Source organism: Triturus cristatus, chromosome 1_1, assembly GCF_964204655.1.
Source record: "Triturus cristatus chromosome 1_1, aTriCri1.1, whole genome shotgun sequence".
NCBI classification, from domain to species: domain Eukaryota; kingdom Metazoa; phylum Chordata; class Amphibia; order Caudata; family Salamandridae; genus Triturus; species Triturus cristatus.
In genome coordinates, this window is record NC_140579.1 from 101,630,224 (window position 1) to 101,648,779 (window position 18,556).

Here is an 18,556-nt window from a genome sequence, read left to right on the forward strand (position 1 = left end):
CAGCTGCGAGTCTTTCTACCTAAATCTGCATTATACATTGCATTTTAGGGTTTGTGGAGAGCACAGTGCCTTTGACGCAACTTTAAAGCTGTACCGAGAGCATAGAAATGTACACAGGACGAACACGTGCACGTGGCTACAGTTACGTTAGCGTTGTAAAGAGGCACACGCACAGATGCACACGTATATAAGTGCAGATTAATATGTATAGGTGCACACTCATTTGGGCGTATGTAGAGAGGTGTGCGGCCCTTTGGAAAAGGTTTAGGGCGTGAGGAAGTGCAGTGTAAAGTTCAGTCCAATGAAATAGCGTTCACATGTGTTCACGCAAAGGTACAGATATGGACCGAACCTGTAACATTTACTTGTGCAAACTTTCATATGTGCACAATAACGAGCTTACTGGGCAGATACAGGTAAAGCTTCATCTGTACAGATACACTAATACGCAGTACCACATTAATAAGGGCCGTTCTTCACGTCCACCTACACAGTTGACAAATACAGGTGCTTATCTGCATGTATAAAGCTATATGCGTACATTGGTTTACAGGAAGATATGCGCCGGCATTTAGGCACAAAACTGCACAGGTACATTGGCACTTCGTAGGATCAAATGCACACTGGTGGGAATACGAATGTGCATATATACATTTACCTTTGTTCAAGTTCATATGGGTACATATATACATCGCACAGTAAGTATGCACATGTACGTGGCCACAGAATTGCACAATAAAATGAATGGTTGAAAGCACAAGTTCATATGTATGGCTGCTCATATGCGCAGACACATGGGACAGCTTTTCGTGTTCCCAAGTCCCTGGCTCATTACGCCAGAGGAGTGTCTGAATTCTTACGAAAATATACTCTCCCCCCCAACTTACGGATCGTCCAGGTTATCTCCAGCCCGATAAAGAGGGCATGTTGTTGCTGAGGCGGAGTTGAGAGGGTAAGAAGAGGGCTGATGGGGTGTTAAAAACGCAGCATGCGGCACGTTTAAATGATTAAAAACACTTTAATATGAGTAATTAGAGCCAACTGTACAGGACGCTGCTGTTTACAGGCTGAAAGCACAGAGTGCCATGCGCCCCTCTAAAGGTTGGCGCCCTGGGCCTGCGCCCAGTTCGCCCATTTTAAAACACGGGCACGTCTTCCTTCCTACATATGTTCATATGCGCAGGTGCATTGCACACAATACATATGTAGTAATTCACAGGCAAACAGCCGGACAGATATCTGTGCCCAGACTACACAGATCACAAAGGTGTTACCGCCCTTAGAAACGAGGGGGTGGGGAGAGGGGTTACTTCTGAAAGACGAAATACCGATAACCTGCAAGCTAAAATTACCCGGTGCCTGCACTGATTGTTCCACCCCATGAGCTCCTTGAGAATAAAGTAGTAAATTGTTAGACGCATGAAAATCTAATACAATATTTATGTATTACATGTTTTGGGTGGACTTTTCAGTATACTACTACGAAAGCGTTGCTGTGAAAAATCGTACATCAATGTGAAAGAGGATGGAGAGTTGCCATTTAAGGATGGCAAATGACGTGAAACTTCGGCTGTAGCGCGGATTACACTTCCTCTCCCAAAAGATGAAAGGCTGGGTCAGCTCTGCCAGTTAAACTATGGCATTTCGCTCTAGGAGGATCTCAGCTTCAGTGAGCTATAGCACGGGCTTAGTGAAAGAGGCGGTACATTTCTGGCGTATAAGTGACTACCACTTCAAAATGCTCCTACTAAACTGCCGCTCGCTGCCTAAGCATAGCGCCGAAATGGCCTTATTGATAGAAGAGCATACCCCGGATATATTGTTCCTTACGGAAACCTGGCTTACCAGTGAGTCCAACCCGGCGATAGTAGAGGCCCTCCCCACCGGCTATCAAATAACACGGCAAGACCGGCCTAAAGGGAGAGGAGGAGGCCTTGCTATCATCCATAAGGAGCAATATCATTGTCGACTCTCTCCTGAGACCATCTCGGACTGCGAGAGCACGGGTTTTAACATCAACCTCTCTCCTAACATCTGCTTCTCAGGCACTTTAATTTATCGCCCGCCCGGCCCCCCTAAGCAGTTCCTTCTAACTCTGCCATCGAATGTGGCCAGCAGAGTCAGCACCTCCTCTAGCTTTACCGTGTTGGGCGACTTGAATCTACACTTTGACTCCCCCTCGGACCTTTCAGCTGCTAGCCTATCAGATGATCTAGCGGCTCTACAACTTACTCAACGTGTCTCCTCCCCCACCCACGAAAAAGGCCATCTACTGGATCCTATTTTTTCAAATTGTTCCGAGATCACAGTGGACCCAGGTATTATCCTACCCTGGACTGACCACTTTTTAATCCCCTTCAAATGGACCATACCCAAATTCTCTCCTCCGGCTCCCACCACCAAACTCAGACGAGCCTGGACGCGCCTTGAGGTTGATAAGTGGTGCACTAAACTGGCTAGCTCACAACCAGAAATTCAGGATGATCCCGCCCTAGCAAACCAGGCATATACCAACTGGATCTCCTACACTCTTGACTCTACTCTCCCAATGAGCAAGACTGTACTGAAGCGGCCTCAAAAAACCGCCCCTTGGTATACCCAATCTCTCAGAGAAAAAAAGCGTATCTGTAGAAGGGCGGAGAGACGCTGGCGCTTAGACAAATCGGCTGATAACAAAACCCGGTACCGTGAAACCATCAACGAGTACAAAATTCAAATAAAAGCAGCTCAGTCGTCGTATTTCACCGAAAAAATCCTGAATGCTAGATCCAAACCCAAAGAGATCTTCCAGATCATTAAAAAGCTTACGAACCCATCCCCTGTGGTGCATGTCGAGAAATCGGTCACTCAATGTAATGACATTGCCGAATTTTTCTATCAGAAAATTAACAAAATTTATTCAACTTTCTCTTCCCCAAACACCGACCGGTCTACTCAACCTAATAACCTCCCTAGCCTGTCACATTCCTCCACCCCTTACAGCTTAACTCACTTTCCCCCACTAGACCTCCCCACTTTAGAATCACTAGCCCTCAGTGTCAAATCAGGTTCTCCGGCCGACCCTGCCCCTCCTGACATCCTAATGGCAGCATCCCATACCATCCTGCCCGTCATCAGAGAGGTATTAAACTCTTCCATCTCCTCTGGCACCGTTCCACCCGTATGGAAGCAGGCCATGGTTAGGTCACTGATCAAGAAACCCAATCTAGACCCGTCTGAGCTGGCTAACTACCGCCCTATTTCTCTGCTCCCTTGGTTGAGCAAGGTTTTGGAGAAATATGTGAACCAACAATTAGTGAACTATCTAGAGGACCACCACATACTGGATCCCACTCAGACGGGGTTCAGACCTAAGCACGGGACAGAGACCGCTCTCCTCATGGTCGTAGAGGAAGCGAGAAAAATCCTGGATCAGGGAGGATCAGTGGCAGTGATCCTCCTTGATCTAAGCGCGGCCTTCGACACAGTGTGTCATGACACCCTACTAAGCCGCCTGTCCTGTGTGGGGATCAAGGATAAAGCTTGGGCATGGTTTGAATCCTTTCTGGGGAACAGATCCTTCAGGGTTTTTGATGGCGATTCAGCTTCCTTCAGTAGACCTCTAAATTGTGGAGTTCCTCAGGGCTCCTCTCTGAGCCCTGCGCTATTCAATCTTTATATGAGACCACTGGCCAGTGTCGTCCGCCCATTTGGAATTAAAATCATCTCATATGCGGACGACACACAGCTGGTGGTCTCACTGGCGCAGGAGGCATCTCGAACTGCGCCAGGCGGGCTCAGAGAATGCCTGGAGGAAGTGAGGAGCTGGATGTCGTCATCATCCCTGAAACTGAACGGAGAAAAAACTGAGCTGATGCTCCTAGGACCCTCAGAGCCGGCACTTCCCCCTCCCCTATGGCCCCCATGCCTAGGACCGCCCCCAACCCCAAAAAGCACCATCAAAAGTCTTGGGGTATGGCTGGACAGCTCACTGTCTTTCAATGTCCAAGCCACAAAACTGTCAGCCACATGTTTTGGCATTCTGAGAGTGCTAAATAAAATCTTCCCCCTCCTCCCCCTGGAAGCCAAACAGGCTGCCATTCAAGGGCTCATTCACTCCTGTCTTGATTTTAACAACGCACTTTATTTGGGTGCACCAGAATACACTCTTCGGAGGCTGCAAACTGTACAGAACAGCGCAGCTCGCCTTCTACTTAAAATCCCGCACAGACACTCAGTAAGGACCGGACTGACTAGCCTCCATTGGCTACCGGTCCGGCAGAGAGTTCTGTTCAAGGCGCTATGTATAGCCCATCAAGCCTTCTGGGATATGGGACCCATCATTACCCGTGATCTGATCACTCATTACATCCCAAATCGCAGTCTTCGCTCCAGCCAGACTCTCTTAGCAGCAGTTCCAAGAATAAAAAGATCTAGAACCGGCGGAAGGACGTTCATGTACAATGCAGCTAAGGCCTGGAATGCTCTACCGTTTCATCTTAGAGCCACCCAGAACCTTACTATGTTTCGCAAGCAACTGAAGACCCACCTTTTCATATCTGCCTGCTAAACCACTGTCCCTTCTTTTTTTTCTTCCCTTCCCTGCTCTCTGTAGGTCTCGGTTATCCTAGCGCTTGGACGCCTTCGGGCAACAACTGCGCTAATCCCCAAGTTTACAAGTTTACAGAGGAATATGTGCTATTTAGGTCTCGCCTGGCGTTAGCAATGCGCATGCGCTGCTCTCGCCATGCAAGAGCCTTTTGGAATCGATACGGATTCCGAGGTGCACGCGGACGGACAGAAGATTTGCACGCATAGACTGGAGGCTTCACTGGTGGCGTGACACTAGGCACTTTTTTTTTGGAGACTTTGGGGCATATCAACAAGGGCTTTATCTCAAGCAGAGATAAAACTAGCGCCCTATCAACAACAGGGTGCTAACACGCAAATTTGCATGGTAGCACCCTTTTACTCTACGCTTCCCCTTGCATCTCTAATGAGATGCAAAGGGGGCATTCCAGAGTAAAATAATAGGAGAAATGTCGCTAAGCGACATTTCTCCTATTATCAAGAATGTCGCTAACCCTGTTAGAGACAAAAAAAGCAGCGCTAACCGCGGTTAACGCTGCTTTTTTACGTCTGCTAATTTTCAGACTTAGCCATGATATCCTATGGAAGGAGGATATCATGGCTAAATTTGCCTGTCCCTATCAACAAGGTAACGTCAGATTATCGCTGGGTTTCCAGCGATAATCTCACGTTAGCCTTTTAGCGTGTAGATTTTTATCGCTATTGAGATAAGCGTTGCTAATAGCACGCTATCTCAGCGATAATAATTCATGCTAGCCGGCGATAATTATCCAAGCGCAAAGTGCGCTTTGCGATAATTATCGCCGGTTGTTGTTGATATGCTCCTTTATGCCCCTTTATTTTGCTTTCTTTGCTGTGGCTCTTCAGCGGTCTCGGTAAGCGCGTCGTAATATTGACACCGTGCGATGTTAAAAGCGAAACTGCAATTCCCAACATGCAAAGGTCTGTTGACTAACATGTCAGGACTGACGAAAGGTATCACACATGGCCACTTTTTGACCGTGCATTTCCTTTTCCCTTCCTTTGGGTCATTATATTCCCGCTTTTCTCTGAAACTCATAAATGTAAGGAATAAAAGCTCAAAGAGGGTGGAGAAGTCTGAATCGTTGAATCCTGGGTTCAGACACATGAAAGCAAAGTACCCGAGAAGCAAGAAAATAAGGCAGGAAAGCTCTTACGGAAATGCTAAAATAAACATATTTCGCAAATATTTCCCAGCACTTTTACACATAGGCCATTAATGTACTTTCTCTGTTTGCTTAATGACAACCGCACACTGAGCCATTTCTTTTTAACTCTGTAAAATAACAGTTTAACTTTCTGTGATTGAAATAAATAATATTTTGTCTAATGAAATTATCCCTTTCCAAGTTTCGCCACAGCCCTATTTTGGAGGAAAGATCTCTATTAAAAAATATGCAGCGGGGGCAATGCGCCTCGAGTGAAGGAAACAGGAAGTCTTCATGCGAGGCTGGGCTGCTGATTATTTTTCAGAGTTTTTATGCAGCGCGAATACAGTTAAGTCCTTCGTTGGCCCTTGTAATGGCAGTCAATTGAAATGAAATTTAAAGGACTATAAAACTGATCATACATACAGTTTACTTCTCTTTAGAATTTTATTACGCAAAGCAAGTACATTTGATCAGATTTGTAAGAGAAGCATGTTTACGGAATTAATGACTATTGGTTCGGTGATATATTTTCAGTAAACTGACAATTTATATTTTACTCTGGTGGACAGTGTGTGAACGTTCTATTTTTCTCTGGTGAAGGATTTTGTGCATTTTTAAAACTCAAATGAAGCTGAATAAATTATTATCATTCTCGCTTTTAGTACCCTTTAAAGGAAAACATCGGCATAATTATCCAATCTGTGCATTTTAAGATAATACATGTTCAGCTGTTGTGTTTTTTACCGTCGCAGGATTTAATTTTTAGGTACATTGACATGAAGGAAAGGAACGTAACTCCCATATCCGGTTGAAAAGGCGCAACACATTAAGGAACCGATTGCTACCGATTTTGCGTTCATCACGCATCCTACAGTATGTGAATATAAATTAATCTCACCATTGTATTTGTGCCCCTCCTTTCCCTAGAAGTGTTTTACATTTGAAATGCAGTGGCTGTGCCCTCGACCACCTAGGGTATTTTCTTTCACAAGAAGTTGCCTCTTTCCTTTGTCCCGAAATGGGTGTGTGTACTTTGGAGGTCAATTAGCTGGGAAAATAGGAGAGCGCTTCCGCCGGTTTGTACTTAGCCTGAAATAGCCTTATCTCTGGGGCAAGCAAGATTGCATCATTGTCAGGGCTGGAATCCAAAGTAGGCTAGCAACAAGCATTGAAAATGCAATAGGTCTCGCCTTTGATTAAGTTAAAATCATTTGCTTTGCTAATGGTATTGTATAGCAAAGCAAATAGCTTTACCTTAATGAAAGGCGAGACCTATTGCATTTTTAATGCTTGTTTTTGCTGTGGTCACAATTGGGCACAAAGTGGCATCATAGGGTCACTTCAGGATACACTATAACACTAGCCATGCAACATCAGAGTCAAATAATATCGCAACACTAGCCATGCAAGATCGGAGTCAAACTATATCGCAACACTAGCCATGCAAGATCGGAGTCAAACTATATCGCAACACTAGCCATGCAAGATCGGAGTCAAACTATATCGCAACACTAGCCATGCAAGATCGGAGTCACACTATATCGCAACACTAGCCATGCAAGATAGGAGTCACACTATATCGCAACAGTAGCCATGCAAGATAGGAGTCACACTATATCGCAACAGTAGCCATGCAAGATAGGAGTCACACTATATCGCAACACTAGCCATGCAAGATCAGAGTCACACTATATCGCAACACTAGCCATGCAAGATCGGAGTCACACTATATCGCAACACTAGCCATGCAAGATCGGAGTCAAATAATATCGCAACACTAGCCATGCAAGATCGGAGTCAAACTATATCGCAACACTAGCCATGCAAGATAGGAGTCACACTATATCGCAACACTAGCCATGCAAGATAGGAGTCACACTATATCGCAACACTAGCCATGCAAGATAGGAGTCAAATAATATCGCAACACTAGCCATGCAAGATCGGAGTCAAACTATATCGCAACACTAGCCATGCAAGATCGGAGTCAAACTATATCGCAACACTAGCCATGCAAGATAGGAGTCACACTATATCGCAACACTAGCCATGCAAGATAGGAGTCACACTATATCGCAACACTAGCCATGCAAGATAGGAGTCACACTATATCGCTGTTCCTCATTCTTCTTATATTTTTCAGCAGTGTCCCTAGAAAATCTTAATTTTGCTCATAGGTGTCAAGTGGAAAACTGGGACGTTGAGTAATGTTCTGCTCATAGCTTTTTAAAGTAGTTATTAGTGTACTCTGTCCTTTCGCGGAACAGGTCCAGATCTCTGCCTCCACTTCCTCTCTGTTGTAAACGATTATTCACGAAAAAAGTACTAATTCTGTAGCCGCAGGAGTGCCCCTACTCACCGCTGCAGATGTATTACTTGTGGGATTTCATAAGCGTTCCCAGTAGTAGCTCTGGGAAGCTGCCACAGAAGCAGGATTCTAAGCCTACTATTGGGAGGGTCACGTGATGCACCCCACAAGGTCCTGTGTGGAAACGAAGCACATGTGATTTTCTTTCTCCAAGGAGAAGATATTTCAACATTGGAGCAAGCCATTTCCCTAAACTCCCAGCAAATCCGGGGCGATCTGTTCCCTTCCCATTGTGGCGAGGGGATTACAACAGCCTGTGCCTGGAGTGAATGTCCACCCGTGTCCAGGATCAGAGAGTGATCAGGTTTCTGTTCGTGAGCGCCCATGGACGTACATATTTGTGAGCAGAAATGACGCGGCAAATCCCGCCTTTTCACACCTCCTTCCCGCCCCGCGCACAGGGGGTTCCTCTGAGTGTTTGATCTGTGAATGCTCGCAAGCAGACGTGTTTGTGGGGTGCACTAATGTACAAAGCCAAACACACCTTTTACATCCCCTTCCCATCCCTTGTGTGGTATTTAGCACTGAGGGTTTCTCTGGACTTCTGCTGGAACAACTGGCGACGGTGAATCCACGTATCTGGCTGGAAGCAGTTTGTGAATTCCAAGCAATTGCAAGTGGGCCCGTGCGCAGCTTCTATTGAGAAAAGAAAAGGGGGCTGTGCTCTGGGAGAATAGAAACACTTGAGGAAGCAGAAATGAATCCTTAATACACTGGAAGGGGGCGACAGTCACAGGCAAATGCACCAAAAATGAACAAGCTTTGGCAAAGCCTACAGGTCTTGCCTTTGGGACACATTAGCTTTGCCAGTGCTTTCTGGAATGCTGTGCAGCTTGGCCAACATTTTAAAAAGGCAATTATGCATGTGCAGCCACAACATCATGTGGGTGCCATTTTTCCTTTGAACTGTTCTGAGATGGTTTGGTAAATTAAAAAAAATTGAAAAGTAGTAACAGGAAAACGCTCTTTAGGTGAAGGGGGTGGCACTAATTTGCTGCCTGGTCCTTCACCCCACCCAGTGGGTTTGGATTGCAATGGAGGAGAGGATGGGGGTAGAAACGGAGAGTAGTTAGGGTGAGGGCAAAACCTGCACATGGAGAGAAACCGGGGGGGGGGGGGGGCAGTGGAGAAGCATAAGTGAGAAAGCAACTGAGGGTCATAAGGAAGGCAGGGAGTTTGGTTTGAGGGAGAACACTTTAGAGGGCTTGCAATTATGGGGAGCAACATGGAGCTAGGAGGAAGCACAACATGAGGGACAGTTGGAAAACACATGCACTATCTTAGCGTGCTTAAGCAAAAAAGGAAAAAAATGTTCTCAAAAGTGAGCTGTGGAAGGATAGAAGCTAACCAGTCAGAGAGACAGCAAAAAGACTATGCTCCAGGGGAGGGACAAGCACAAGATGGGCCAGCTGGGACAAAGAGAGCCCTTGAATAAGAAGCAAGCAAACGAGAGTGACAGTAAAGCCAACAAATAGTAGGCAGTGGGCGAGTTGTAAACACCGGGGTAAACCCACAATAGGTCTTTTGCAACTACACAGCTTGCCCTGTTGGGCAGGAACAGCCTAAATATGGCCCTTGTCCAGATATTGTGACTTACAGCCATCTCCTGTTTATAAGTTCATGGCAGCCAATCGAGGGGCAGCTTTTCACCAAGTGATGCACTTCAAAGCATATCGAGCCAGCGACATTATGCAAGCAGGAATAAGATGTGTGATGTCTTTACAAGTGGCAATCCCTGTAGGAATGTTGGGGAAATGAATTTCAAATGGAAGATTTGAAAACCTTAATATGCTTGTGAGGTTATCAGCTACTTTGCCACTCGCATGCTTGCATACCTTTATATTTATTTATTTACCATGGCTGTCCTGGCCTTACAGCTCAGCAATGACTCTGCGCATCTGCCTTAGCTCCTCATAGTACCCACGCACTAACTATCAAAAAATACTCCAAAGCCCTCCAAAGTACTTATTGTTAATGTTAGAAGAGCCAGCGACCAGGCCTGGAGGGGTAGTAATTACCCAGCCCACGCTATGGCCGGGTCACCAGCCCCCCAGGCCGGATAGCCGGCTCTTCTAACATCAACAATAATAATTCAATAATTGTAAATAGTCCTGACGCCTCTCTTCTGTTGTTTCTAAGCGCTATAATTAATAGATGGTACTGTTGCCCAATGCATTGCGCTCCATTCTGCTCACTGAGCCCCCCCCCCTCCCCCCCACCACGTGGGACCCGAATTCTGGGGTCCCCCTAAAGATCGGCCTCTCACCTTGCGCACCTGTCGTGAGCAGCGCACCCAGCAAGAGGGCGCAGGGGGGCCACATGGCGGGAAGGCGGAGACCAGGGTCGGCGGCTGCCGCGTGCTTCACCCTCTCCTCTTCGTAAATGCTGGCGCTCCGCCGCGTCCGTCCACCAGCTCGGTGGGGGCCGCCCACACACCCCCACCACAGAAACCTGGCATCATGCCGCACAGCGTGGATCTGTAAACACCGCGCACCGATAAGAGAGGGCAAACACAGGCGCCGGGACATGGGCGCGGGGCCAGGGCATGGGGCCGAGGGGTGGCATGGACGGGAAGAAAGGTGCCTGCTGTCCGGGAAGAGGGACGGGCGGTGATGGAGGCTGGCACAGGGGGCGTCTGGGGGCTGCTTATGATTGTGAAAAAAACCAGAGGACTTTACACTTCGGGCGGGGGGCAGAGTTGAGGAAACCCTAACAGCCTCAAGCACACATGCCCACATACCTGACTCCGGCGGGAAACTCCCGATTCTTAAGTCAAAATGGCTTAGTTTTACCTGTCACCCCCCCTAAAATTGTCATTGCTTCATAAATGTACTTCAATGGGGACAATTAAGCCCCCCAACCCCCCTATTTTTTCGGAATCTCTCACTTTCTTGTTTTAAAATGGTGGCATGTGCAAGTCAAGGCATTAGTGCCGAAGCTAACCAAACCGTCGCAGGTTTCAACTTACTGCCAATATGTACAAGTATGAAAAGTTGCAAGGATTTTAAAGTCAGATAACAAGCTTTGGCAAAGCCAATAGGCCTTGCCTGTGCCAGAAATGGCTTTTGTCAGTGTTTTTACCTAGGTTGCATAGCAGCAGCACTGCTGAAAGTTTGTTTAAAAACAAGTGCTATGATGTACCCAGCTATTGACTCGTCATAGTGCTTTTTAGGTCTCGGCTGTCGAAAGCAGCGCATGCGCTGCTCTTGGCATTCGAGAGCCTCTTGGAATCAATACAGATCCAAGAGGCTCTCAGAGGCGGAGTTGAAGCTCCAATTGGGTAGCATCATCTTCCATGCAAAACGCTGGCTTCTGATTGTAAAGGAGGTTTCTTAGTCCCTCCTTGTTGCCGCCTTGTCTCCTTTTGGCCCCGTCCACCGGGATTGGATCATTTACTGGCGGCAGTATTCAGGTTGTTTTTATTGCTTTCAAAAAGTGCATTTTCAGATTGATCGGCGCGTAGAGGATCGTAGCAATGCGCTTCCCGCTGATGAGTTGAGAAGGTGCGCGTCTCCTGCCGCTTTATGACCCGAAGACTGCATGCCAGATGTGATTTTTAGGTCTCACCTAGGCAGCGCATGCGCTGTCTCGTTGAGAGACGCTGTATATACTATGCGAAGTTTGTAACCGCCTCTATTTTTCCCAGACTTTCCATTCATTTTTTCGCGTGTCACTTAAACCGCCTGACTAGTGGTTGGTGAAATGTGTTCTAAAGTCCCTCCTTTTGAGACTTGTTCACGCCTATAGCTATTGGCCCCTTTACTCGTATTATGTCATTGTTTGAAATATAAATGGTGGTTTCCTTGGACTTCTTTTCTGGCTTTGTTTTGGTTTGCTTCCGAAGGCATCCGAAGGCATTGCATTTTGTGTTCTTTTTTTATGCACTTTGTTTGCTTTCCACTTTCCTTATGGATTTTGTTTGTAAAAGGGATTTACACTCAGCTGTGATCTTCGTTTACTTTAATGTAAATCCAGCGAAGGTATTTACGTTTGGCTGCGATATTTGTTTACTTCAGTGCAAACCGAGCGCGCATTTTTCTGATGGATTTTGTTTGCTTTATTAGCAAAGGGATTTACGTTCAGCTGTACTTTTGTTTACTGGAATGCAAATCCAGCAAGGAATTTACATTTGTCTGCGATCTTTGTTTACTTTAATGCAAACCGAGAGTGCATTTTTGTGAAGGATTTTGTTTGCTTTATTTTCGAAGGTATTTATGTTTGGCTGCGATCTTTATCTAATTTAATGCAAATAGAGGGAAGGTGTTTAAGTTCGGCTGCGATCTCCATGTACTTTAATGCAAATTAAGCGCGCATTTTTTTATTGTTTTTTTTCTTTTTTACCGAATGTATTTCTGTTCAGTTGGCGTTATTTTTTTATGCACTTTTTTGTTTTGAATTTTGCTATGGATTTTGTTTGCTTTATTATCGAAGGTATTTACTTTGTGCTGCGATCTTTGTCTCCTTTCATGCAAAACGAGCGTGCATTTTTTAGATGGATTTCATTTGCTTTATTATCGAAGGTATTCACGTTCAGCTGCGATCTCTGTTTAATTTAATCCAAATTAAGTGAAGGTATTGTAGTTCGGCTGTGATCGCCGTTTACTTTAATGCACATTGAGCGTGCATTTTTTCAATGATTCCATTTGTTTTTCATTACTCTTGGTATTTACGTTTGGCTGCTCTTATTTTTTATATGCACTTTTTGTGCATTCGGATTTTGCAGTGGATTTTGTTTGCTTTATTAATGAAGGTATTTACGTTTGGCTGCGATCTTTGGGTACTTTAATGTAAATTGAGCAAAGGTATTTAGGTTCAGCTAGGATCACCATGTGCTTTTCTGCAAATCCAGCGCGCCTTACAAACACTTTGTACATTTTTAACTTATGTTCACGCAACGAGTATGATGGTTATGTGTGGCCTCTGTTTAGTCTGTTGTCTACATTTACTTTACATTCTTTGGCTGCCATTTTCGTCTACTTAAATGCACAGCGGGCGTGCAGTTTAACAGTTTGTGAATTATTAAGTGATGTGGACACAATGTGTATAACGATTTTGTGTGGCCTTTGTGTAGTGTGTTGTATGGTCTCTCTTTAGTCTGCTGTCTGTCTCCACTTCACACTTTTATTTTGGAGCCATCTCCGTTTGCTTGGATGCACTTTGAGCGGGTATTACAAACAGTTTTAGCTTTTGCGAGCACAAGTGACGTTGTTTACCGATGTCCTAATGTAGATTATGGCTGCATAATAATTAAATGCATAAAAACAGTGATAGTATGTGGAATTTGTTTTTTATGTTTTCATGTGAACCACGTAATTTTATGTGCTGTATGTTACATTAGCGGACTATATTAATGCAGCCTTCAGCTGAATAGGGATAGTGTGTGGCAAAGCTAAATGTTTTAAATCGTCCGCTTTTATTGTGTCGGCCTGCCACGGGTTAGCTTGTATTTAGTTCATGTATTGTAAAGTTTATATTAAAAAGGGGTATATACATTTTGGCTTGTTTTCGCAGGTGTCCCGTTTTTGGGGGGGATTTGATTATAAGCCCCGGCATTTAATGTTTTCAAATTAAGGGCTAGTGAGAAAAGGCTTTGCATTATTTTGAAATAACGGAATAGATTATTTTAGCTTTCAGTTGCATGATTGTAGCAAATCAGCTACACAGGGATATGATGTGACGAAGTCATATGTTCTTAATTTTTTTTTTCTGGGTTATGAAAAGATGTAATGTTTGATCTATGTGCTCATACATTAAAAATAATGTATTACAGAGGAGCATTTCAAGTTGCCACATAAACTGTCTGACGTGTGGTTGTTAAAAACTGTTTTGGAGTGCATGCTTACGCACTTGTAACGTGTTGTTTGCTTTTCGTTTTTATGTGAGGCCTGGAAATCAATGTTATGCAAATTAAGGGCTGGGAGTTAAAGGCTTTGGTTTATGTTGCAATAATAGCATATCGAAATGTAGCTCTTAGCTGCATTATTACTACCCAGTGGCGGCTGGTGACATTTGAAAGAGGTGTGGCGTAAAATGCACAGGCATCGCAATGTAGCGAGCAAGCGTAGCAAGCGAGCGCCACACTATTAAGGCGGTTTCAGGGAGATTCTCCCCCGAGAAAATTTAGAAAAAGGAGCGGGCAAATGGTGCATTTTCAAGCACTTTTCAGAAAGCAAGAATGTTAATAAACCAGTCTATATATTTGCACCTTTCATATTCTCCCTCATTATCTTTCATCCTTTCTGTCATCACTCTTACTCTACCCATAACCCTTCACTTAATCCTACTTACGCTTAATCATATTTCACATCTCTATTTACTCTTAGTCCTACAGTTACTTCTACTTACTCATACTTACACAAATTTGCACCCACTGAATCCTATTTACACTAAATCATACAGGTGCTGCCACCTGACCTTTCCCACCGTTCTGTACCCCTCTTCTCCAAAGTGTCAGCAAAAGGCTCAAACTCAGACGTGAACTCTAGAGGGCAGAGTAAGGGCAGATCCTCGGGCCCGCAGTCAACATTTGACTCAGGGGAGAGGATGTGGTCCCTCGGCTGAAACTGACAACTTTGGTGCACGAAACCAAGGTTCGAGCCTCGAGGTCGCGTCACATCCTGTGATTCTGGGCAAGTCACTTAATCTCCCCGTTCCTGAATGTGTAATGTAAACACGGTGCTCATGTAAAGCGCTCCAATACTTTCGGGTCGAGTTCGCGCTATATAAATACGCAAAAAATAAAACATTTCGAGAATTCTGTTTTTTCATCTCTCCATTTTATACTCAGTAAATCTAGCACACTATGCATTATGTTGAACAACAATAATCCTAACACAAAGTATAGTCATATACAATAATATAAAAGACTGATACATGTAACGTTCCTTTAAAATGGAGGCTCCTTCCAGCTTCATAACCGCAGCGGCGCCCTCTGGTGGATGCTCCGTGTAAGGCAGGCAGGCAGAGATTCCAGCAGTAACAAGCACGCCCCTGGCCACAAGGTAGGAGGAGGACGTTGAGATGACTCCCCCCCCCACACACACCCACCCCCACACCCAGGCCTTATACCTAGATGGAAAAGGGGTTGATTGAAATGGGGCGGCGAGTGATTTACCCCTGGCTGAAAGGCGTATTGGGGGCGGGGGGGGGGGGGGGGAGGGGCATGGATAGGAGTGGTCAGCGCCCCAAATCAGCCAATTAAATGAGAAGGCAAAGTAGGAATGCAGGCTGCAGCTTTTACAATCCATGAAGCCCAAACCTTGGTTGATGAGAAGGCCTGGAGGTGTGTGTATGATATTAGGGTGAGGTCATAACAGCAAGCAAGTCAGAAATATCCCAGCCTTCTTTTGATCCGTCAGCTAAATTGTATGGCTCCAAAGGCAGAAGTAGTGGAAAAAAAACATCAGAATAATAAAAGCACAAATTCACCTTGTAATAAGGGCAGGCGTGCTAGGTGTCATGTGACCTTAGGGCAGTGGGTGCCATGTGACCTTAGGGCAGTGGGTGCAGAGGTGTGCCTGTACACAGTGGTTGCTTTTGCACAGAGGGGGCTGATAGGGGATGCTTGGGCTTGTGGAAAGGGTCGCCGTGGGCCAGTTATGGTAGTTACTAGACTTGCGGGGAGGGTCCTGTGGTCCTGAAGGGTGACAGCCCCATCCAGCCCCATCGGATCCTTTGAGTGCCCCCCCCCCCCCAAGGCGGCATGGGTCCCAGTGATGAAGCATGCCCAGTTTTCTTAGTCTTGGTCCCTGCCACAGGCTTCTGGGTAGGTGAGCCTTAAAATGGCGAGAATTAACGCGTTTTTGGGGCAGACATTGTGTGGGATTCGTCATTCCTTCTTGTTCATACACCCCTGCACTCCCGAGTCCATTGGCAGCCACAGCAGATGGAGGCATTTAATACCCAAATGGTTAGCACACTATGTATAGTTTGAAAAAAAGGAAATCCTGCCGCCCACCCCAGTTCTGGGACAGAGAGAAGGGGAAGTCTTTAGGAACAGACAGATTGGGGTCTTCAGAAAAGAGAGGCCACAAGGGTTTGCAGCAGCCTGCACCAGGTTTAACTGAGGTAGGGTAGTCCAGCAAGGGTTAAACCACCTTTGCAAGTGGGTGAAGAGGGGGAACACAGGAGATGCGCTAAAACCGTGCACCCCGCATGAGTGGTAGCGCCCATCTGCGACCAGTCTGATGAGAACAGTCCCCAGGGGCCTGAGGGGTGCACAGTAAGGAACTAGTACTTTGGGGTGCACATACATGTGGTGGGAGTGGACATGAGGAAGGAGACAAGGTAAGTGAAGTAAGTGTGAAGGGGGTTGAGGGGTTTTACATGCATAAAGGCACCACGGAGACGCCGCTGAGCCCTCCTTCATTAGGCCATCCTTCCAGGCTTCATCTGAGAGCACTGCAGAGAGAGAGATGGGAGAATACAAGAACATTAGATCACAAAATGATAATCTGCAGACAACGTCCCTGGCCCTATGAGGAGGATGGAAAGGAAACAGGGACATCTAAACAAGGCAACACATCCCATGATGTACAGCAGAAGGCCCACCAAAAACCCTGCTTAAAGAGGAGTTTGTGCAAGTATTTACAAAAGACAAAACACAGTAGGAATGTTAACACAATGACAAAGAAAAAAGGATGGCTTGGATGGAACGTGCAACTTACACCGTAAGCATCTGCTTGTTGTGTGTAGTGCTGTAGATTCACATGTTCTGCGTACTCCTGCCATCTAATGTTGGGCTCGGACGTTTTCAAGTTGTGTTTTTTTCAAAAATCTTTTGAGTCACGAGGTACATAGTGAATCCTCTCTTAGTTGGCAATCTACATAGGCACTGAAATCCATATTAGATTGTTTTCGCACAGCGGGTGTGAGTAGTATGGAGTGATGAGTAAACACAGTATGGTGCACATGAGAATTGTAAAATGAAGCTAGTTAATAAAGGAAGAGATCTGTGATCAAAGCGGCACTCTTCTGGGAAGCAGGCTGAGCGCATGTGAATCTACAGCACTACAGGCTATAAACATATGCTTACAGGGAAAGTGACATTTTCCGTTTTAAGCATGCGATGCTGTAGGTACACATGCTCTGCATTGGCTGTAAAGCAGTATCCCCTCCAAGCGGCCAACAATAGCTTGTTGCCTTGCTAAGATATCCACACCATAATACTAAGCGGAGGTGTGTGGGGTTGACCAAGTGGCAGCTTTACATATCTCAGCTAAGGGAATATTTCCCAAGAAACCATGGTTGCTACCTTCTTTCGTGTAGAACACACCCTTGGTGTAGCAGGGAGGACTCTTAACTTTGTGATAACATGTCTGAAGGCATCTGACTATCCGTCTGGTGATGCCGGCTTTGGATACAGAGAGGCCCTTAAGAGGTTTAGCAAAGGCTATCAACAATTAGACAGTTTGCGAAGAGCCGGTAATACATGGCAGCAGGTTTGATATCTAAGGTTTGTAGGGCTTTCTCTGCTACAGAGTCTGGTTGAAGGAAGAAGCCTGGGAGCTCTATGGTATGGTCGACATGAAAAGGGGAAAACAGCTTTCGGAGGAACTTTGGGTGAGCTATGAGTACTACTTATTTTTGTGAACCTGAATGAAGTGTTCTTGGAGTGCGAGGGCCTGTAACTCACTAATACATCTAGGAGACTTACGGCCACCAGAAATGCTACTTTCCAGAAAAGGGACTGGAGAGGGCAAAAGTGCAAGGATTGAAAGAGAGATACAATGATTTTGGTGAGGACTATGATAAGATTCCATGCTGGGGCAGGGGGAACCCTGGGAAGGATGACCCTTTTACGGCCTTCAATGAACACTTTAACAACAGATATGTGCAACAGGGAGGAATGTTCACTATTTTGCATCTACGCAGCTGTAACTACTAAATGTAGCCGAAGTAAAGTGTAGGGGTGGTTCCAAAGCAAGCTCTTACTCGAAGGTCAACTTTCTCTTTGGAGGCAAAGCCTCTGTGGGCTTGAGATACGTGTTGTGGAGATCGTCCTCATCTGGGGAAGCTGCTGAAAAATGGGCTGCTCCGAGCTGTTATAGACCACTGATGCCAATGTTGACACTGATGGAGCCTTTGGACCTGAAGGAGTTTGATGACAATGGTGTTTTCAGCACCGAAGGTGACTTTGAAGCTAGGTTTGGACTGGATTCCAGCATCGAAAGGGTCTTCGTCCTTGAAGGCCAGTGAAGTATTTTCGGTGCAGATGGATGGGAGTAGTATGGTCAGAAATCGTTGGCTGGTGCTGCTCAGAGCTCGAGGAAGGTGGAGGTCTAAAGGCTGTGTTCTTTCGCAACTTGACGGCCTCTTTGGAGGCCTGGTGCATGTTTCGGTGCTGACCTTGCTCACGGTCCTAGCTGAGCTCTTTGTTCGGGGACAGGAGGCTGTGGAGGCTAGAGGAGCCTCCTGGTCACTTTCCTCTGGGTTGTAGTTGGAAGAG

The 18,556-nt window shown here is 45.8% G+C and overlaps 2 protein-coding genes across 4 annotated transcripts in view; both read right to left on the reverse strand.

The window, feature by feature from the left end:
• The window catches only part of LOC146869629 (complement C2-like), a 770,906-nt gene extending 760,375 nt beyond the window's left edge, over positions 1 to 10,531 (reverse strand). Inside the window, exon 1 of one of the 2 annotated variants that reach the window (XM_085608924.1) lies at positions 10,376 to 10,531. In XM_085608924.1, coding sequence (XP_085465050.1) covers positions 10,376 to 10,430 — 55 coding nt within the window. In that variant the 5' untranslated portion in view covers positions 10,431 to 10,531. The remainder of the gene's footprint in view (positions 1 to 10,375) is intronic. The other variant, XM_085608934.1, reaches the window with a different exon arrangement.
• Positions 10,532 to 14,863: 4,332 nt separating this feature from the next.
• LOC146869630 (flotillin-1-like) overlaps positions 14,864 to 18,556 on the reverse strand; it is a 202,624-nt gene continuing 198,931 nt past the window's right edge. The window contains exon 13 of one of the 2 annotated variants that reach the window (XM_085608949.1): positions 14,864 to 16,509. In XM_085608949.1, the coding sequence (XP_085465075.1) occupies positions 16,477 to 16,509 (33 nt within the window). In that variant the 3' untranslated portion in view covers positions 14,864 to 16,476. The remainder of the gene's footprint in view (positions 16,510 to 18,556) is intronic. The other variant, XM_085608956.1, reaches the window with a different exon arrangement.